At 37.2% G+C, this 22,645-nt stretch overlaps 1 protein-coding gene across 2 annotated transcripts; it reads left to right on the top strand.

Annotated features, from left to right (window-relative positions):
• The first annotated feature begins 256 nt into the window (after positions 1–256).
• LOC110818625 (Ubiquitin-conjugating enzyme family protein) lies at positions 257–22,423 on the top strand. 2 transcript variants are annotated; one of them, XM_022047560.2, is made up of 11 exons: positions 257–835; positions 1,364–1,429; positions 1,525–1,592; positions 2,038–2,071; positions 2,272–2,341; positions 11,476–11,533; positions 11,765–11,893; positions 12,736–12,827; positions 13,870–13,954; positions 21,879–21,960; positions 22,082–22,423. In XM_022047560.2, the coding sequence occupies exons 1-11, from the start codon at positions 829–831 to the stop codon at positions 22,159–22,161; spliced, it is 771 nt and encodes a 256-aa protein (XP_021903252.1). In that variant the 5' UTR covers positions 257–828; the 3' UTR covers positions 22,162–22,423. The 2 variants fall into 2 exon arrangements, with proteins under 2 accessions (XP_021903252.1, XP_088075148.1); XM_088219022.1 differs by having other exon boundaries at positions 257–1,429.
• Positions 22,424–22,645: the final 222 nt, after the last annotated feature.

Below are 22,645 nucleotides of genomic sequence, written 5' to 3'. Positions count from 1 at the left end.
TATTGGTAAAAATTCGTAATTTCTTTATGTTTCTTTATTTTAATATATTATTATATATAAATAACAATATAATTAGAATAAAAAATATAATACATAATAAATAAATAACAACATAATAAAATTTTTATATTATATACTATATAATAAAATAATAAGAATCGAAATTTTATTTTATTTTGAATTTGTTTAATCCTCGTACTAAAGATCCGACAGAACATATATTCAGTTCGGTTCGATCCAAACCGATGAATTGGTCTAGTTGAAAGGGAGATTTGCACACCCTTGTGCTTTTAAATTTTTGTATTTCGCACATAATAATCTTCAATATAAACCGCCACGGGGCTGGGGCAAAAATCGAACAACGGGACACCAAACCAAAATTGAGAGGGCAGGACAAACACAGTTATACCCTACCCGACGGATGGGAGACAGATGCTCAACAGTATATGCAAACCCACCGAAACGCACAAGGACTCAACCCGAGGACTGCCGACGGTGAAGGGGAAAGCACAGCGCGACGCTACTAGCCGACTCGCCACTTGCTACCGACCTCCGGGACACCAGAAGAGAATCGCGACGGTGGAGCAGCCGCTGTAACCGAAACCTGTGCAGAATAGAGAAAAAGGACACGGGAAACGGAGATCAAAGCGGAACTCGGCTGGATCTGTACTGAATCGAGACGGACTCACAGCGGAGGCACCGCCTTTGACGAAGAAGCTCCAGAAGGGAGACTCGGCTCCAGTAGGAGCACTAATTTTTTTTTTTCCCTTTTTAGTTACTTTTAACTTAAAGGCCTTATATCAAATCATTTCTTAAAACCTCGCAACCATGGCAGGTAAACTATACTTAATTTCATTTGAAATTTGATTTCATTCCTCAAAATCAATTTAGTTTTGAAGTAATTGATGTGCTTATAAGCTTAATTACTTGTTTATTTGTTCGAGTGACACGAGTGTTTGTTTGCTTGATTCTCTACGGTATCTTCTTTCTTTGATGTGAGCTTAGTGGTACCTTCTTCATTTCTATCAGATTAGGATAATTTCCTGCTGCTTGAATTGATTTATATCGAAATTTCTTTCATGTTTCTTGTTCAAGCTTCTGAGCATTCATCAATTTCGATGCATGAATTGTTTTTGGATGATAAGATAAGATGGAAACTGATAATTGTATTAGGGAGATTGTTTTCGCTCAAATAAAATCCAAATGCATTTACTTGATAATCTGAGAGTGTTCAATGGAATGTTTAGCATAGGTATGGTGGGGTCATGTTAATCGCTCCTATAATGTGATGTTTATTAAGATTGCTAATGCCTGCCCTCAAACATTCTCCTATCCATATCTCAAAGTTAAGGGATGTTTGCAGACTATGCACAGGAGCAAGAGATGGAAATTGAAGCATTGGAAGCTATACTAATGGATGATTTTAAAGGTTTGCTGCTCTTATGTTTTTGAATAGCTACTTAACAAAAAAATTATTTTGCCTTGTACTGATATGATGTGTTTTTTGGTGGTGTTCCGTCCCAGAAATTCATTCATATGAAAGCGGGCTGGATACTTCAAACCGATGCTTCCAAATAACATTATCTCCTCAGGTATCGTAATCTTTAGTGCTATGTGCAAATTCTTTTTCCAGAAAACCTAAGTATGGCATTCTCAATATTTCCTATTTGTATGATATTTTAAGCTCCCAACATATTTCTTTCATACCCTTACTATGCACAGAATATAAGCAATTCTCATCCCATGAATTTACCATTTATTGGAATCTATTCGGTATGAACTGAAAATTGAGTATACTTCTTCCTGCCTTCCTGAAAATTGAGTTTTGATTCTCCATCCAAGGACGAGCTTTCTCTAAGTTATCTAGAGGCTCAAGCTTTTGTATGTTGGGTTTGTGACTGTGTGTAATAACTTCCACCTGGGGTTACAAATTTTCTTGATCTTAGGTGTTATGAATTGATAGATTGAATTTATTCATTAGATATCTTCTACTTATTATCATATTCTACTTATGTAGTACATCTTTATACTCTGCAGGATGATGAGCCATATGAGTCAACAATGCCTCCAGGTTATTATTATTATTTTTTTATTACCACACATTGAACTCTTCTGATTTCTATGAGTGTGTTTATGCATGTGGTTTTGTTTGTTTCTTGCACTGGGTCTGAATTATTGCACTCGACTAAATTATATGAATTTTGGATTGTTTGCCATACTGATATTCTGTTTCACTTCAAACTAAAGCTATTTCTTAAACTCCTTTTTCAGTTAAGCTGGCTTTAATTTTCTCTCACACAGAAAAATACCCTGACGAACCTCCACTTTTTTGTGTAAAAAGGTTAGCATATCTTCCTTGTGCAATGTGTTTTTTTATAGAGAAACCTCTTTTTTTTTTTTGTTTTTTTTAACAGGGAAACATAAAATTTCATTCTAAGTATTTGTGTGACTTTGTCATTATACATGCCTTTCTTTGTGCGATATACACAGTACCATGCAGAAGACATGTTTCTATTATCCTCCACTCTATTTAAACAAAGGTGAGCCTAGCTTTTCTTTTTTTTGTTTTTATGGGAAGGGTGAGTCTTACTGCCTTCTATTCACTACGCCAAACATTTAGTGTTGATTGTGGAAAATTGAAGGTCCATCTTTATAGTAGCAAGATAGCATCACGTATAATTTGTTTAACATCAAATCATGTCTCTTCTGCCACCAAGGAAGTTCTTGATGATAGAAAAAGTCTTTTGATGTGATTTTAGAGGGGGAAATTGAAAATACTCTTAGAACCATAGACGATGGCGGCAACAAGATGTTTTTCTCTACCTTTTCAGCTTGGAGATAAGGTGGACTTTTATAGCCTTGTGTGATTTTCTTTTTTGGGTCAGAGGGCATAGGACATGGTCAAATATTACAAAAGTGAAGATCATTTTTAGTCTTTATTGAAGAGTAATGGTGGGGACGTTTTTATGGAATTAAGAGAAAAGAACACAAGTGATAATATAGGGGTCTTGGTTCTAGAAGTTACTAGCTGAGGTGGTGGAGATTGTTGTTAGCCACTGGGAGTTTGCAAGTTAAGCCTGGAGGAAGAAAAGCAGCAGTTATTGCAGAACTAGTGTGGTTGGATGGTGAATAAGAGAAAAACCAGCTTATCCAGCCACTCAGGGGGATTAGACTGGGAGATCAAACTGGTTGTGGAAGCTACACTCTGCCTTGTCCACTGTGTAATACACAGTGGGTTTTGGAGAAGAAGAAAAAGAGCTCAAATATTGAGGAAAAGAAGTCTTATGTCTCTGCTCTGAAGAGAAGACAACCCATGTTTTTCAAAATAAGAAAACTGCTTACTTTTATTTAAGAGAACTGACTTGATGCTAGGAGATTATGCAGGCCCAAATTTACAGCCCAAGAGATGGGGAAATGGGTTGCAATTTAAGATAAGAAAGTTATAAGGATAAGAACACCCAAATTTGTCTCAATTCTCATTCCTTAATGATTTGCTAACTTATTTGCTCCAAGTTCACATGTTGAATCATGCTTTGATCTCAGGTGTGTATGATGTGTTTTCTCTTGCTAAATCCCATAACCATTTTTTTGCACGGTGCTACACTTGGAGACTTTGGGCTCATTTATTTGATCTTTTTGGTGCTTGTTGGGTTTCTCCTTGGAACTTAAGGGTTTTCTTACTTTTTTTCTTTGTGGTGTTGGGTTAAAAGAAAAGGATTAGTCCCGCTTTTATCCTGAGTCATGTTCTTCACAATTTACCTTATCTTTTTAATGCTGGTTCAGTTCAAGCACAAGATAATGTTGCGTGTGTTATAAATTGTCATTTCAGTTGTCACTGTATTATTTAAAAAAAAAAAAAGTTGTCACTGACTAAAAACATTTGAAAATTGTGTTCTATTATGAGTTATATCTATCTCTGCAGGTCAAACTTCTAAATGTTTTAATGAGCTTGGTAATTGTATATGCAAAAGCTGGCTGTAAAACTGTAACATTCTCTTAGAGATTCTACCTTATGGACCAACTCTACCTTTGGTTTCTAGGAACTTATATAGATCATAGGAGTTCATTGTGCCCACAGTTCCATTCATGAGATAATTCTTCTCAGCAATAATGTTTTATGCATCTGAATTGTAAGACAAGTGAATTTTCTGATTAGTGTAGGATGAATTAGGGCTAATTTAGGGATTTGGGAAATAGAAGCCTAAATATCACATCAAGGTTTCTTAAACGCCACATCTAAGAATTTTAAGTATATCACACAACCAGAAAATGATAAAATCTTGAAGCATTTTATTGAATAACTGAATTTTGTATTAAGAAGTACAATTACAAAGATATTTGTAGTGCTTTCTAAGTAACTTTTACAAAATAAGACTGAACTAAGAAATACTAATATTAATAAGATTAAAAATACACTTCTAAAGAAAATAAGATTAGAAATACTATTCCTGATAGGATAGGAAACTAATACTAATAAGATTATAAATATTACTCCTAATAAAATAGGAAATGCTGTTAATTTTTTTTCTTTTTGATGGAATAAAGAATATTATTGAAGAAAAGGGAAAACATACAAAAAGTACAGCATATAAGATATCCAGCTGAGGAGAAAAGACAAGCGCAGCATACAAGAAAAACAATTATCATCAAATACAAATGATCTCGTGACAATAGCCATTGCAATTCCTATGGAGGACTGTAAGTTAAGCGTCAGAAAATTTCCCATGAGCCTTGGCCCAAAGAGAGGCTAGAAAGGTGATATTCTCCCAAACGAATGAGTCAAGAGGAAATATTGTTAATACAAATAAGAAAATTAAATACTAATAAGAATAAAATTCTGAAGTTATTAAACTATAATAATAGACTCTTGAATAGTTTGTGTTAGTTTTATAAAACTTAAGTGGCAAATTTCATAAAACTTTGATCTTCAAAGTATTTTAATTTTCTTGGTCATTCTCTTTGGTAGCAAACATGTGGGAAACAAATAATGGTTTAGGAGTATGAAATCTTGATGGTAGAATGAATTTAACATATTGAAACAATTTGTGCTTCAATTTCATCCTTAAGTTTGAACATACTAGACCCAATTATTGGCTTAAGTTCCTCGTTGTGTTTGAACTTCCAAATAATTCTTCTTAGATAGTGAAAGGTCTTGAGTGACCTTTGACATCTTTACTCTTAGAAACACGTGTCAATTCGTCTAATTTCTCAACCTTAATGAGCTCATTCTCTTTATCTTTTTAATTGAACTTAGGTACTTTTGGACGTTTATATTTATTTATCTCTTTTGTGGTCATAGGTTTTAAAACTACATCCTTTATGCCAAATTGGCTCTAAATTCTTAATTTTTCAAACTTCTATGTGTACTTTATTACTGAAATATTGCCAGGAATGAATGTTTAAGCTTGATTATGAAGTTTGTCAAAGTATTTGGGAAGAAAATACTTTTCACAGAGAATGGTTTCTGTCTCATCCCATATTTTAATTGCTAGTTGTTTCCTTGTTGTATTTTTTTTAAATAAAAAAGTATAATGTGTATTCGTTAATTATAGGCACCAAAGAGTTGTCAATCCATGTACAAAAGATATTTACACATCAATTAAGATTTCAATAAAGTTACCAAAATCCTCCATAGAGTAGAAATAGTTACCCATAGCCGAACAACCCAAAGTTTGATACCATCTATCCCTATCAAACTCCTCTTCCGTCCCTTCAAAAGTTCTCCTATCTTTTTCTTTTTGCACCACCCACAAAATTGTAAGAGGAATGAAACCCAAATGTTTTTTCCTACCCCACCTCCTTCCATGCCCATGTCTCATCCCTTGTACTACTGCCATTGCCCAACTAACAGCCAAAATCCCATACACCATGCTCCATAACTTAGACGCCAGAGGACACTATAGTAAAATATAGTTGCTAGTCTCCTCTGCCCTCTCACAAAGGTAGCATCCATTGATCAAAATCTTTCTCCTTCTTGTCAACTTATCAATGGTCAAAATACTTTTACGCCTTGCTTTGCAAGAAAAGGAATTGATTATAGGGGGGATCATTCACTTCCCATATTGTTTGACGTGGGAAAGGATCATAGGAATCAGGCTCACGACGTTGCCTTACAACTCTCTCTTCTCTCCTCTCTTCTCTCTCCTCTCCTCTCCTCTCCTCTCCCCTTACTTGTAATCCTCGCCTCTTCAAATTTCTCTCTCTTATGGCCTTTCCATCCCAGTTTGAAGATATCCTCGGCCCATTTGGCGTATCTAAAGATCCTGAGGACCCACTTGATTCCTCAGTTGATTTTGGTGAGATTGTTGCTAGGACATTTCCATCCTCTCTCGAAAAGGGTTCCTCTAGCGAAATTGAGCCTCTATTAGCCAAATCAACTATGTACACTACTTACGAAGGACTGGGAACTAAGGATTTGGGTATCTCCGGGGATGAAGTGGAGACTCCCTTGTTGAAATTGAAGAGGGGAAATCTCCAGAAGGTACGTCCCAACTTTGCACTTCTTTTGGTATGGAATTGTTGCTCCTTCTGGAGCCTGTTTTTAGAAAATTCCCGATCTGGTTTCCAAACTTCGAGCAAAATTTTGTCACTTCTGATAGGGAATCTTTTGTAAAGCACTATTACTCTTCATGAGTTTACAGAACGTTCAACAATTAAGTTATTCACTGGGTGTCACTTTTGAAGGATTAGAACAAATTGCTTTGTGTCTTTTTTCTGAGTTGAGAAGAGAGTCAAGGTGAAGGTGGATGCCTCTCTCGAAAAACCGAAGAAAAAACAAAGAGAGGTGGAAATAGGGAACTTAAGAGGGTTCAATCATCAATTATCTATGATGCCGAAGAAAGAAGACCAGTGTGGTAGGGGTGAATTGATTGTTCTAAAATGTTAAGGAACATTCTATCATGGAATATGTGGGGTCTGAATGACGATAGAAAATGACATATCATCGAAGGCTGTCTAAGTAGATGGAAGCCCATGATTTTCTGTCTACAAGAGACCAAAATGGAGGTAATCAACAATTTAATCATAAAGAGTCTATGGAAAGTAAAAGATGTCGGGTGGCTTCATCTCCTTACCTCGGGCTCGGCCGGGGGCATCATGATTATGTGAAATAAAGATATCATTGAATGTATCAACACCGTTGTTGGTGAGATTACTGCCTCCTGTAAGTTTGTTAGTGAATCACAGAGGATTGGGTGATATTTTGCAGGTGTGTATTGTCGGGGTAATAGAGAGGAGTGTATGGCTCTGTGGAAGGAATTGTCTGACTGCCAAGTTAGATAGGGTAGTATGGGTGTGATGGGTGGTGATTTCATTATGGTAATGATAATTTGGAATTCCTCAATCTGACTTACAGTCCCTTATAGGGAGGTTCCTAGACTTGCAACAATCAACAGGTAGCCCCTTCAATTTCCAGAATTGATCGCTTCCTCATTGATCCTTACCTCCTTCTCAAGCTACTGGGTTTGTGTCAAAAGGTACTTGTTAGAGCTGTTTCTGATCACTTTCCTATTTTATTAGCTGATGACAGGTTTTTTTGGGGTCCAATTCCATTATGCTTTGACAATAAGTGGTTAAAACTTGAAAGCTTCAAAGAAATGGTCAGGAGGGTCTGTAGTAATTCTACTATGTTGGGGTCAGCCAGCTCCAAGATTGCACATAAATTTAAAATACTCAAAAATGCCATCAGGAACTGGACTAAAGAGGTTGGTCTTAAGGATGAGAGAGACAGTACAAACATCATGGAGGAGCTTACCAATCTGGAAAATTTTGAGGGCTCCTTAGGTCTCAGTTCGGAGTACAAGGATATATTATAATTTGAAGACCGATCTAGTCAATAGACTCCACATGGAGTTCATATCTTGAAAACAGAAACTTAGAGAAAAATGGTTAAAGGAGGGAGACAAAATTACAAAAAATTTTCACTGCCTGGCCAATCATAGGAGAAAGTCGAATTATGTTGAGAATATGTGTTTGGATGGAAAGAGTTTTTCAGTAATGAGGCCATGGGAGAGACTACTAGAGCCTTTTACCAAAGGCTGTACACTGAAGACTTTCCCCTCCGCCCAAAGCTGGATAATCTGCACTTGATACCCTTGACAATTCCAGCAGGGAGTCGCTGGAAGTGGACTTTACTGATGATGAGATATTAGCAGCTCTAAAAAGCTGTAATGGGGATAAAGCACCTAGCCTTGATGGTTTCAATTTCAAATTTCTGCTGAGTTTCTGGATGTTGATTGAGGATGATATGGTCAATCTCTATAAGGATTTCCACCGGGATGGACTTTTTGTTAAATCTTTAAATTTTACTTTCATTGTTCTCATCCCCAAAAAGTGGGGGTCCAATGTTCCACTGATTTCTGACCCATCAATCTGGTAAGCAACATGTATAAATTAATCTTAAAAGTGTTTTCTAGAAGATTGTCAAATGTTCTCCATCTGATTATCAGGGAGAACAAACATGCTTTTGTCAAAGGTAAGCAGATTTCTGATGCATTTATGATTGCTAATGAATTGGTTACTTTTAAGAAGGGGGTCATGTGTAAACTTGATATGGAGAAAGCTTTTGACCATGTTAGTTGGAATTTCATTGATTACATGCTGCAACGTTTCGGTTTCGGATGCAAATGAAGGAAATGGATCAACGCTTGCATTTCTATTACTAGTTTTGCGTGATGAATGGCGGCCCCTCCTCATTTTTCCATGCCTCTAGTGGCTTCGGCATGGGGACCCACTATCCTCTTTTCTCTTTATAATTGTGATGGAAGCAATTAGCAAATTATTGCTGAGAGCTACTGATCTGACTTAATGGAAGGTATCTCTTTGGGGAGTGGGAATGAGCAAGTTGAAGTCACACATTTTTCTTCGTGGATGATTTGCTTATCTTCTGTAAGCCTAAAACTGAATATCTTGTAAACTTGAGCTGCATTCTCCTCTATTTTCAGGCAGTGTCTGGGCTCAAGATCAATCTTGGTAAATCCGAAATGGTTGGCTTTGATGTGTGGTGTGATGTGGACACTCTTGCTCAGGTTCTGGGCTGCCAGGCAAAATGTCTTCCGATCACGTATCTGGGTTACCTACTGGGTCCCAAAGCTAAAGATAAAAGAGGTTGAGAACCAGCTATCAACCTTTTTGACAAAAGGCTTGCGAGATGGAAGATGGGTTTTCTCTCGAAAGGGGGGAGATTGATACTAATTAAGAGTACTCTCTCTAATCTCCCTATTTATTATCTTTCCGTACTCACCATTCCGGTTCAGGTAGCAAAGCAGATTGAATTGATCCAGAATAGATTTCTTTGGGGGGACCCGGATAATAAAAGAATGTACCACCTTGTGAACTAGGAAGAGGTTAAGCAACTGATGAGAATGGGTGGGTTTGGGATTAGATCCATCACCACTATGAAAAAAGCTCTTCATGGTAAATGGTTACGAAGATTTTTGAGTGTGGAAGACAGCCTGTGGAAGAAAATCATTCAGATTAAATGGATGCAAAGAGGCAATGACAGCAGTATACATATTTCCAGTAGACCTTACGGTACCAATGCTTGGAAAAGTATCATGAGGATGTTTGATGTGTTGAATGGTAATACTCGATGAGAGGTTGGCAGAGGGGACAAAATAAAGTTCTTGCATGACACTTGGTGTGGTGATTCTTCTCTGAAAACCGGATTCCCTAATATCTTTGTGTTTGCACGAGGCAAAGATTTGTTGGTATGTGATGCTTTCTGTTCCACGGTCAATGCACGGTGGCTGTCAGTAGAAACCTTAATGACTGGGAGCTGCTGAATATGTTTGCTTCCTATATTTGATGGCCGATGTGAAATTAGTTGACAAGAAAGACATTCTTATTTGGAATCTGAAAACAAATGGCAGATTTATGGTTAGCTCTTTATACAAGCACATCACTTCTGTTAGTGATCTGGATAATGGTGTGTTCCCCTTGAAATCAATTTGGAAAGCTAATGCCCCTCCTAGAATCGCTTTCTTTGCTTGAGAAACGGCAAATGAACGTATATCTTAACTACTGATAATTTGATGAAAAGGGATAGGATCCTAGTTAACAAATGTTTCCTATGCAAGGGCGACACCGAAAGCTGTAACCACATTTTCCTCTGGTGCCCTTTCTCTGTCAAACTATGGTCTCTTGTCTACAGCTTAATGGGTTTAAATTGGGTGATGGCGGGCTTTGTTAGTAAAGAACTCTTCGCATGGGAAGGCCTCTCTCCAAATTCTCCAGTGGCACGCCTTATTCCATTATCTATCTTCTGGATTTTTTGGAGGGAAAGGAACAATAGTGCGTTTGAGGGTACGGAAGACTCATTTGTAAATATTAAAGATAGATGGTTGCATTATTTTTGCTCTATCTTTTTGGAACATAACTTACATACTCTTGACAACTTGGGAGCAACTCTAGATATGCTCATTGACTTGTAAATATACTTTGCACATGGGCGGCACTCCCTTGGTACTTTTTTCTTAATATATTTGTCTTTTTTATTTAAAAAAAAACAGGAATCAGGCTTACCAAACTTCAATCTCAAGGAAGTCAAATGGAGTAGATTGGGTGAGCTCTACTCGCAGCTAGGTGCACATGTCGTTCATGTGCCAGCTTCCAGTCATTGGATGACAACGAGCTTTGGTCACTCAACTTAACTGGAGGTGGCGTTTATAAAGGAGGTCAGTTTGAGACGTGGATTTACGGAAGAATGGGATCTTGAGAGGTGGAAACTGGGAGAACTTGCGGTGAGAAGTGGCGTGTTTTCTGGTGGCCTTTTGGGGTTGCCAATTAGAGTCTTTTGAGACTAGTGGTATTGTGGCTGTGTTGATCACCTCCCAATGGTGGCTAGTGAATAGATGACAACCATTTGGAGTGTTTAGGTTTCCACTTTGGTTGTTTTTTTTTTCTTTTCAGATGCGTTGGGGGCTGTTTAGCTATAGTGTGATGAGATTTTGGGTGTCAATTCTTAGAGATTTGGGTGATGAAACTTTAATGTCATGTCTAAAGTTTCTTAGAGGCAAGAAGTCTTAAGCATACACTTAAGAGTTTGATTGTATCATTTTATTTTTTAAGAAAAGAGTTTGACTGTATCACACAACTAAAAGGTTGAGAAACTCTCAAAATATTCTATTGAATAACTGAATTTGGTCTCAAGAAGTGAAAATATAAAGATACTCAAAAGTGCTTCCTAATTAGTCTTTATTAAGTGTGACTAAACTATAATAAAATTAATAAGATTGGAAATACTACTCCTAATAAAATAGTAAATTAATAATACTAATAAGAATAAAAACCTAAAGTAACTAAAATTATAATAATAGACTCTTAAATATTTTAGTAGTTTTGCATTTAGTTGAATTATGACTTTTAATCTATTTACCAATCTTGAGCTAATCCATTCTGCATTGCTGATTTTCTCCTTTCATTAATGCAAAAGATCTATGTTTCAGAACCCCCTGATATTGGTCTTTTTTCTTCCAGTTTAAGAGGAATACAGACTAGTGATCTTCGACTTTTAAAAGAGAAGCTTGACCAAGAGGTAACCTTATTGGCATCTTAGATGTCTATTGTGACTGTGCCTCCAATTCACTCATTTAATATATACAAATAGTCCAGAGAATGCTAACTAAGAGCGAACTATCTAGATGCAACTGTGCATATTTGATGTGAGCTAGCTTTTCTGATCATTTGCTAATTGGGAAGAGAAAGTTCATGCCATCATTTCTGGACTTATTTATGTGGATTCTAACCCAAGAATTATCCTCGCCAGGCATCTGAAAATCTTGGTATGGCTATGATCTACACCTTGGTTACATCAGCAAAGGAATGGTTGTCTGATAGATATGGGCAGGAAGCTGGTGTTGGGAACTCTGAAGAAGAAGAGGCAGAAAAAGACGAAGTATGATTTCTATTTTCTTTGTTTGACTTTCGTATATAGACTGATAGGTTTACTAGTTATCTCAAAAGAAGAAGTTTACAAGTTTACTAGATCAGGTCTGAGTCTATAAGTTTCGATGACCATATTTGCAATAGCTTTTTGGAACCTTGCTATATCATCTGCTGAAATTCTGTCATGTTACATGGCTTATTCATCTATATAGATTAGAGCAAATTGGGAATGTTCACACGTCAAGCATGTTTATTTTGCATTTTGTTAAATCTGTAATTTTGTGGATGCAGAATGTTGCATTGTTGTTAAGGTTGCTCTATCACTGTAAAATATCTAAGCCCATTAGGGTAGATGGGCCAACAATGGGAAATTAAAAGTAGAGACTGGAGCTGGTGTTAAGCCCACTGGAGCAGATAGCAAAGAATTCTAATCTCTCTCTCTCTCTCTCTCTCTCTCTCTCTCTCTCTCTCTTTTATATAGAAAAATAATTTTAATCTCTTCAAACTATTTGTACATGGAGAGGAAAAAAATTGCCCCAAAGGTTACTAGTTACCATTTTAATTATGTTTTACATGAACTTAACTTTAAGAGCTTTTAGATCATGAGGTAATAGGACAGTGAAGAAAATTCTGACAACTCTGGGAGAAACCAAACTGTCAGACGAGTCTCTTCTAAATAAGGATTTGAGATGTGAGTCCCAGTCATAAAAAGAGCACTTGGCACTTGGGGACAAGAGGGTAGGGTTAGATAACTTGGTCTTCTTTTGAATTTAAATGAACATGTGCGCAAACACTCCCTTTTCTTTTCCTTTTTATTATGTGTTTTCCTTATGTCAAACTTTCTGCTTCCAGATAGTTGTACCGCATGGAGAACCTGTTACTGTTGAAACATTTCTGACTTGGAGAGAAAGATTTGAGGCAGAATTGGCACTTGAGCGAGCCAAGTGAGTGTTTATTAAACTATATTTCTGATGCAATGTTTTTTAAGATGGTTAGTTTCTGAGAAAAAATGCTGTGAAATCATAGAGTAAAATGTGCATAGAGTAACATAAAAACGATAGAGAAAGAAAGAACACAAAAAATTTCAACGGGGTTCGTCGATATGCCTACTCCATGGAGCCACTTGCAAATTTTTTACTATATAAAGAATGCCTCTTACAGGTAAGGTTTTTCTTGTATATAAAGAACATAAGAAAATCCGAATTTTACAAAAATGGAGCATAATAAAAAACCATCCCCTCTACCAAGACTAATATTGAACTGTAAATCCTTTGAATATGAGCAACAACTCAACAAAGGAAAAATCGAAATATTGATGACAACTGTTTTTTTTTTAACAAATTTGAAGTTTTTGTATTCAGTGCAAGTGGTAGGTAACTTGATAAGACTTTGTTGCATGGATCACATTTCTTTACATCCTATCTGTCGAATTGGGTTCCATGTCATGAGAATGTCTCCAAACATAATAAGAGCGGGTTGTCTCGAGACTATCTGGACATTGGCCATTTAGGAAATTTTAATTTTTTTTCATTATCTTTTCTTTCTTTTTCTATTTTAGTCATATGGATTTTCTTGCAATTATGTTTCATCGAGTTATCAATTGGGTATATACAAATGGCTGGAAAAGTTCTCTGTCCTTATTTTTTATCTAAATAGCTTTCTATTGTATGACCAATAATCAGTCAGTAACCAGTGAGAAAATAATCAGTGACATAAATTGATCATGTTATAAAGCTGAATCCACATAATTGAAATGAAGCAAAATGTTGCATTGGTTTTGGCACAAACTTCCTGGACATCTCTTCGATAATGAATTATGTATTGATGAAAAGATTCTATTCCTGCTAAAAGACAATAGGACAGTTTAGTTCTTAAAAGCCTCTAATGCTATAGCTTGTAGCTTTGAAAGAAAAAAAAAGTAGATTACCCATTTATTTATTCACCTTATATTTTTAATTCATGAAACTTACTATGTGTCAACTTCAGGTTAATGCCTGACTCTGCACTCACAACACCTAAAGAGAAGAAGCTTTCAGGCAGACAATATTTTGAAAGTGGAAGAGCTGCTGCGGTACTTTATATTCCATAATTCTTCCTCTCTATTCCAATGTATTCATAAATTCTATGTCCTAGATATTCATGAGTAGCTTGGACTAGGTACAGAAACAAGCAGAGAATAATCCTAAAGTTGGCTAGTCAATTGGTAATCTCTAATATCATTTTCCTTTGGAGTCTTCTTCATGGCACAAAGTGATTAAGAGTGACTTTGGGTTACAAAGGAGTAGTTGGGATTTTAAAGCTAGGAGTACCACGACCTGCAGGGACCCCTGAAAAACCATCTCTCAGCTCTATGACCTTTTCATGTGGGTGATAGGTCCAGCATTTTATTTAGGAAAAATACCTTGATTGCCAATTTTTCTTGGCTAGCCTTTTTATACACCTCTATAGCCTTTCCTTGGGCCATAATTCTCATATCTGCCACCTTGTTAATCAAATTGATGGGCCCTCCTCTTAGAATTTGTTATTTTTTTCAGGAATCTAAATGATTGAAAATTAGATGATATTCTTTTTTTTTTTCCGCTTAATAGCTTTTAGCCTTTTATTGTCTCTCCACGACCCTATTTTGACTTTCAATTCTTTGAGTCTGTACTCTTGCAGGCCCATCTTAATGTTATTCTAGTTGCCACAATAAGATTTTCACTGGTGCATTTGGAAGGCTAAAGCTCCCTCAACAGTTATGATTTCTATGTAGATTGTTATCCCGAACAAGGAAGCAAGAGTACTTTAGAGAGGAGCTTTCCTTGCTGACTCATGGATGTTACTGTTTGAGCACAATGCTAGACTTTTGAAGGATTGTTACTTCTCTTCGCCTTTCCTATGGGACAAATTGATTTTCTTTGCTTCTTGGTGGGCTAAGCTCATGGCTTCCGTAGGGATGTCTCTTGACAGGTTGAATTTTGGCACGTTGGAGAGGTGATAAGATTAGTTTGAAAGGCCCTTCTTGGAGGACGAGATTATGAGATTCTTGCTTTCATCAATAGTTTTAAAGAGGATAAAGCTCTGGGTTCAGAGATTTTTTGATGGCATTCTTTCTATGAAATAGAGAGGCTTTCAAGAATGATTTCTGGAATTTCTGTGATGTTCTTTCATTTTTTGAGAGTTTTTTTTTTTGTACAGAGTCTCAATTCCATGCTTCCGGTGCTCATTCTTGAAGTGGAGGCTGCCTCAAATGTTGGAGATCGAAGCTTGTCAATTTTATGGGTTGCATCTATAAGCTTTTAGCCTAAATAGTTTTTGCTAAAGACTTGGTTGGGTGGTGGTTGGGGTGGTGCAAGAGACCTAATATGCTCTTTTCTAGAGGGGAGAAAAATGAGGAGCAAGGATTTTATTTGCAAGCTTGATATGGAAAAGGCATACAACTATTTGTATTGGCTTTTCTTGCTTTATATGTCACAAAAACGTGGTTTTGGTAAAAAAATGGTATATTTGGATTTATGTCTGCACCTTGTCAGAAACCTTTGTCATGGTACTGATCTGAAGAAAAAAGAGAGGAGAAGGAGAAGAGGAGGAAGGAAGGAAGGAAGGAAAGAGAGTACAGAGAGGAGAATTGGGTACTTATCTTATTTATTTCTGGGTGCATTACAAAACCAAAATAGAGCCTTTCATAGGCTTTTAAGCAATAAAGCAAACAGTTTCAGTGGTTGGGATAATACGGCCATTACATGCGTAGCGGCGGTCGGGGGATGAGATGGTGATGAACGGCGGCTGTGGAAATGAAGAGATGATTAGGGTTTAATTAGGTCAACCCTAACCCTAGATTTTACATAAAAAGACTAATTTGCCTCCCTTTTTGTACCTTTTCCTTTATTACCCTTGAGCATCAACCTTGTCCTCAAGGTTGAGTTGTGGAAACATTTTCTTCGAAAGTCCCTTCCATAACGATTTTCTCCATAGCCATTACTATTTGTGGAGCATTGTCCTTAAAAGGACTGGTCGCCACACTTGTAGCAAGTGGTCGTTGTTCTTTTAGGTTCTGTACCCTTTTGGAGCGGTTGGTCATAATTTTTTGTTTCCCATATTTCTGAGAATTTAACAACTTTACTAGTAAGATATGAACTTTGGGACAATTCTATCACATATTGTTCTTGAAGTAAGGTCTGTTCGAATTCTTGATTAAGCTCGTGGCTTGAGGAGCCTTATCATGGGTTGTAACTTTGGCCTTAGGCCACTGATAGAGGTGGATATGAAAATCTTTCTAAAAGTGTTGGGTTTTCTGCATTCATGAGAGAGCATAAATATTCAAAATGTTCTAAATAATTAAGAACAATACCTATTTGGAATAGTTTGGTGAACTTCTCTATTAAATTTTTCCTTGAGGGTCCCTCGAATTGCCAACAAAATTCTTTCATAAAATATTTCCGGTCAAGGATATCAAATTTGGCTAGCGACTGGTGGCACCATATATCGGCTTTTTCTCCTAAATATAACGATGTAATCTCCACTAGTTGCTCGTTAGGAATGTTGTGGATCATAAAATATTTTTCACACATTCGAACCCACCAGTGAGGTTTATTCTTTCGAAAAATGGAATTTCCACATTAGGAAGCAAAAAAAGTTGGGCGGGCGCTCGGTGTGGTGCATAGGGTCCATTGGACCGATTCATTTTGGACTGGTTCGGTTCGAACCAATTCGGTCCATGTCCGCCACGGGTAGAGTTCAGTCCGATGAACCAGGCCTAAATAAGGGTTGAAACCCTTATGTGCTATGCTTGCTGCTTGGAGGAGCAGCAGGAATAAGGCTGTTATTCGGGAGAGGAAGTAGATCTCCCTCTTCGTGCGCTCTCGTTGCCATTTTTGGCCGGTTTGCCGTGGGTGTTCGAGCCCGTTCACGTCTCTTGGGAGGGGAAACAGACTTCCCTCTTCGCTTGCATCTGTTGGCTTTGACTGGTCTCCTGATGATGAACCGTGAAGCCAATCCTTGATGGTGTCAAGTTGTTGTAGGATTTCCCGCCTCATCTCATTTACCTCTTCCATGAAATAGGTAAGCTTCTGATCTACTTTTTGTACCGAAAGTTCGGCGCTCTCGGGTTTTTCAGTTCCCGCCGCTGTTGTCTTCCCTTTCGATCGAGCGTGTGTTGCAACTTCGACGGAAGACTCAGTCGGCTCCTGCTCTGATACCACCTTGTCAGAAAAAAAGCCATCGTTTTGTATTTTTTTTCCTTTTTTATCCCTTAATACCCTGACACACCTCTTATCCTTTTCTTTTGTTATTGTAAATGAGGGGCCATCCAAGTTTTTTGTCTTTTGACCCTGCTGTAGGGGCGTTTAGGTCCCCTCTTTCTCCCCAACTCTCTCTTATTGTTATAGAGGCCCTTAACAATCTATTTGTTCAGGCTAAGGAGCTTCCATTGATGTTGGGGTTGATTGTTAGTGATGAGGAGGAGCGGAGTTGTCGTCTCAGCCAAATTTTTATTGATGAAATATTTTTATTTTGTAGACTCATTAAGGAAGCTCTTTTTAGTTTCATATGTATTTTTCTTTTTTTTTCAAGCTGTCTTTGGGTTGAAGATTAGTTTTGCTAAGGCAGAGTTGATTCTTATTGTGGAAAGAGTGGACATTTAGCTTTTCATTTTTTCTTGGAAATAAAAAGTAAAGCATTAAAAGGCACCAGGGAATGCAGTCTATCTAAAAAAGCTTTACAAGTCTTTCAACATATTAATCAATGCCCCTAAATCATCATTAGAGAAAGAAGGAAGACCCTTCGTATATAGATCTATGGTCTGAAACCAAGAATCTTCATCCTATCATGTCTTTGAAGGCTCTTCAATTCCCTCTTCGCAAATAACCTATTGATGCTTTTCCAAGCCCAAATCTCTCTTTAATTGATCCAGCCACAACCCAATTTACCCCCACAAGACTATAAGCCAAACACCAATACCGATAAGAGCAATGACAACATAGTAGAAGATGACTGAAGTAGCATCCATTCGCAATGACTTCCCCCCTCTTGGTCAAATTGTGTAAGAATACACTCTTGTGCCACCTTCCAGGCAAGAAACGTAATTCTAGAAGATGATTTGACCCTCCAAATCAGTTTCCAGGGGAACTCTTTGATCCTTCCACATGCAGCCAAATGGGAGTAGTATGATTTTATAGAGAATGTCGCTTTCATGCTCACTTTCAAATTGGTTCATCTAAATCGTCTGAAGGTCTTCTCCATTGAGGCAAACAATCAAACAAGTTTGCATGTTGTTTCACCTTCTAATAGTTGAGGATCCTTATCAGGTGAAGAACTCAGACTCTGTTACTCTCTGAACTGGGGAAAGAATCTGTTAGCGTTGCCTCTTTGTTGCGAGCCAAAGAATAAATTGTGCGGAAGTGCTACTTTGGTTTACCATCCTCCATCCATTTGTAGGACCAGAACCTCACCTTTTGCCTTGACACGACCTTCCTGCTGTGGCTTCCTGAAGCTCCTCTTTTCCCATACCAATTTTCCTCCATAAGCCGACCCCATAGACCTTCTTGTAGTCCTTGGATAACATCCCATGTTGTCAGTAGCAAATTTTGCTTTGACCACTCTCCACCTCAAGCTATCCTTCTCCTTCATCGGTGGAGCTTTTTGCTGTTATTATGGGGTTTTAATGTGGCTTCTTTGTTGCTGACATATCTTAGGCTCTCTCTGGGGCAAAATCCAACACAGTGGTGGCCTATTTTCGGAAAAAGATTTGTTGGGTAAAAATGAGATTCTTGTCTATGGGTAGTAGGCTCGCCCTCAGTAAATGCACTTTGTCCAAATTTAGCCATCTACTTGTCTTTGTTCTTTATTTTGTCCAGCGTGGTTAAGGAGCTTGAGGTTCTCAAATATAGTTTCCTTTGGGGTGATTTTGGGAAGCAAAGCAGACTTTGTTAGTGGTCCAGGAGGTGGTAAAGCAGCCTCGGTCTCTCGGGCCTTGGGATTCGAATGTTGATCCCTTCCAACAAGGCGCTTCTTGAGAAGTGGCTTTGTAGATTCTTGATAGAGGAGACTAATATCTTTGGAGGGTGATTAAAGCCAGTTTTGGAGTGGATGATAGGCGATGGAGGACTAAACTTTATAGAGAGTTGCATGGTGTGGGACTTTTGAAGGGTATGGATGCTGGATGGGATGACTTCTTCAGTTCTATCCATATGAGGATTATTACTGGGAGAAAGATGAAGTTCTGGAGAGATAAGTTGTGGGCGGTCTGTGTGTGTCTAGTGAGGATAGGTGCTCTAGTCTGTTGGTTCTATATGGTGTTCTCTTTGTACAAAAGGAATGAGGCACCTGGTGAATGGTCTGTTTTCTGGATCAATTGGGCCTGTGGTGTGGAAGGTGGACTTTATTCTTTGCAAGTGAAGAATAAGGGATAAACATTAAACGGGCACCACAAGGGTGTCGTCAACGTACAAAAGGAATCTCACTCAAAGCAAAAAGAGATAAAAACGATCAATGTTATTCTCTCAATATTATTCTCCTTATTAAACACATGATAACTCTTGAACAAAATACACATGGTCCTTAGCCATGATATTTAATGGAAATAGAGGATAAGGTGGTATTTTTTAAATTCTTATCAAGTTACCCAGAAAACAAAGAGGGGGATGAGAGATGGAACTTTTTTCCCTTTGCTTGGTTATTTCGGATTCTGTTCTATGCTCAAAGCTTGTCCTTGATAACCTGTTGACCATCCAAGATAGTTGAGGAGATTGAGATTAGAATCCCAAACTAATGCCGGATGAGTAGCAGTTAGACAAACTTCCTATATATAGTCTAGAAATAGAAGAAATTCATGTGAGAAACAGAAGAATAGAGATAGGGTCAGAGAAAATTAGAGATCAGGGTGAAGAAATATGTAGAAAAGTAGAATTAACGAGATAAAATAACAATTAAAAAAATAAACAAAGAGAGGGAAAACAAATAATAAAACCCTAGCAAAGAAATTTTCAATTCATTATACTAGTATTTGTAGATGCATTAATTGCAACTAATAAAGAAACTTATGAAAGACAAATTCTGAGAAGGAAGCAGTTCTACTTGCAGCTTTCCTTTTTCCAATGAGTTTCCTTGGGGAATTACCTGAAAATAAAATTAGGCACCTCAGAAAGGATTGTAGAGTACGCTTAGCATCCTTGTAGTGCTTTCAAATGGATGTATATTTCAAAGAATGACGAAAGGAAGTCAGCAGCACGGTGAGAAATCCACTGGATTTCATGTCTATAGACAATCAAAACAGTTATGAATCCTGGTCTCCTTACATTTACCAAGAACAAGAATAGAGGGAAATGAGTCCCTCAAGGGACAACCAAAACACCAGGGGTCAGACGAAAACTAGATGATCCCTGGCAAGGGTTATAGCCGATTCTTGCCATTCCATGCCCAAGGATTATGGCCAAAGGTACTTCGTACAGCATCAAATTGTACACTCGAGGCCAAATTTGGCTTCCAATGAACTTCAACCACAAGGAACCCCAGCAAGTAAGAAATCTCTATTGCCACTTAGCCAATAAAGCTTTGTCAAAGCAAACTAGAGATCTAATCCCTAAACTGCCCTCTTAGAAAAACTTGATTGATCATGTTGAGGCTGCCAAGTGATATTTTTTTATGCTCCATAGAGTCACCCTAAAAGTGTTGAATAAGTTTGAAGTCTGTTAACCACTTTGGTTGGAATTGGAAAAGTGGACAATAATAAGTGGGAGATCGGAAAGGGCCAAAGGATACTTTTAATTAGTAAAGCCTTCCACCTTAGAGTAACTCTGCTTCAACCCAGCCGACTTGATGTAGAATAAATTAGGGTTAATTTGTTTTCTTAGAATTTTGTGATAAAAATCTAGATGTCATATTTAGGATTTCATAGATATCAACCTAAAAAGTCTTAGGTATTGCCCTTAAGGGTTAGATTGTATTACACAACTAAAAAATTAAGAAAATGCTCAAAGTATTTAATTGAATAACTGAATTTTATCTTAAATGTGATATTAGAAAAAAAGTATTTACAGTGCTGTCTAACAAATTTTTCAAAAATAGGATTAGACTAAAAAATATAATACTAATAAGATTGGGAAATACTAAAAAGAACAAAATCCTAAAACTACTAAAATTACAACAGTAGACTCTTAAATAGCAAAATAGGTTTATATTTAAAAATTATAATCTTTAATTTATTTAAGAAATGAAAACCTAGTTTGTTCTGCATCGCAGCATCTTCTCCATCTTAGAGGCAATGAGATCACAGATTACTCTCTTTAGTTTTAGCACCAAGAGAGAGGCCAAGATGCTTGATAAAAGATCAATTTTTGCACCCAAAAGAATGGGCCAAGTCAGCATCGTTGGCTTCATGCCCAAAAAAAAAAACAATCTTAAATTTGCCCTAATTATCCTTAAGATCCAACTGAAACAATTTCAGAGTTATCTGGTTAATGCTTCCCTCAAAAGAATAAAATAGAAGGTAGGAAGGGGACCCTTCTGCCTTGAGCCCCTAAAATGCTTAAAGAACCTCGAAATCCCACCCTTGAGGACGACAAGAAAGGAAGGGGTGGAGACTCAGTGCAGTTACACCCTAGATTATATATAGTACCCATACAAGGTGTACGTGCATATATGCGTGATATATACATTGTGCATACAATACATATATATGCAGTGTATATGCACGCCATAAATGCAATATCTATACGATGTGCCTGGATGTATGCATGCTGGTATATATACACTGTAAATAAACTATATATATGTAGTATATGTGTATATTATATATGCAGTATATATGCATTGTATGCATACATATGTACATACACGCTTATATACATATATACACTCATACAAACACATAGGCAGTATTTATACACCATACATGTTAGCTTCTGAAACAAGGGAAAACTGAAGGTGGATGGTTGGTATTAGCGGAAATTTGTTCTTCAGTTTACAGAACCAATTAAATATAAAATATATGTAGTAATCAAATTTGCACTCTTTTACAGAAAGGTAATGCAGCACTTGTCAATGAAGGATCTGGTGAGGAAGACGAGGAAGAAATTGACTACGATGAAGATGATTTTGAAGGTAAAATCTGTGCCAGCCTGAAAATTATTGCACCTGTGAATATGAATGATGTTTTGCGAGCACTTAATAGGCATATCTGACAGAAGACGCTATACTTTTTGTATTTTTGTTGTTATTTCAGATGATGAAGAAGCTATGCTTGAGCACTATCTGGCTGAGAAATCTGACTCATCATCTCACCCATCAAGGAGAGCTAATTGATTTTAGAATTAATGTTCTCACATGGTGTAAGAGAACTCGGTGTGATGTAAAATTTTCTTTTGACATTGCGTATAATATGTATTTTTGGGTATGCTTGGGGGCTTGTGGTGGGAAATGTATTCCATGTTTTTTAAAACGTGGAGAGAGAGTTTTTAGTGCAATAAATAGGACAGACGGCATAGACATTACATTCCATTCAAGACTTTGTTCCATAAAAGTTCAGCAGCATCTACTTAATCTTCATTTGTATGTTAAGGCAAAAGTTTAGTGCAGAAGCTGTTCTCTTTGGACAACGATTCGGTTCTGAAGCCTTGAGGATCAAATGACTAAAATACCGTTCATATTCTGCACGTGATAAGTCTACCAACTTAAAGTTCCAGGAATGCTTTATATAATTTACCCAAATGTTGCCTGTGGGAAAATGAACAAGCAAATTGGTTTTTTTGCCGTGTAACGGTTTTGTGGCCTTATATACGGCGACTAG

The sequence above is a fragment of the Carica papaya genome, chromosome 4 (assembly GCF_054855325.1).
Source record: "Carica papaya isolate Zhongbai chromosome 4, ASM5485532v1, whole genome shotgun sequence".
NCBI lineage: Eukaryota > Viridiplantae > Streptophyta > Magnoliopsida > Brassicales > Caricaceae > Carica > Carica papaya.
The sequence above is the reverse complement of the archived record's forward strand: the minus strand, read 5'-3'. Positions and strand labels throughout refer to the sequence as shown.

What these genes read in the sequence shown, in the direction of transcription:
- LOC110818625 (XM_088219022.1), top strand. Translation starts at nt 1,354, where the DNA reads ATGTTTGCAGACTATGCACAGGAGCAAGAGATGGAAATTGAAGCATTG. An exon ending in AAATAACATTATCTCCTCAG is followed by an intron (nt 1,593 to 2,037) that starts GTATCGTAATCT and finishes TATACTCTGCAG; the next exon opens with GATGATGAGCCATATGAGTC. An exon ending in AAGAGGCAGAAAAAGACGAA is followed by an intron (nt 11,894 to 12,735) that starts GTATGATTTCTA and finishes TTCTGCTTCCAG; the next exon opens with ATAGTTGTACCGCATGGAGA.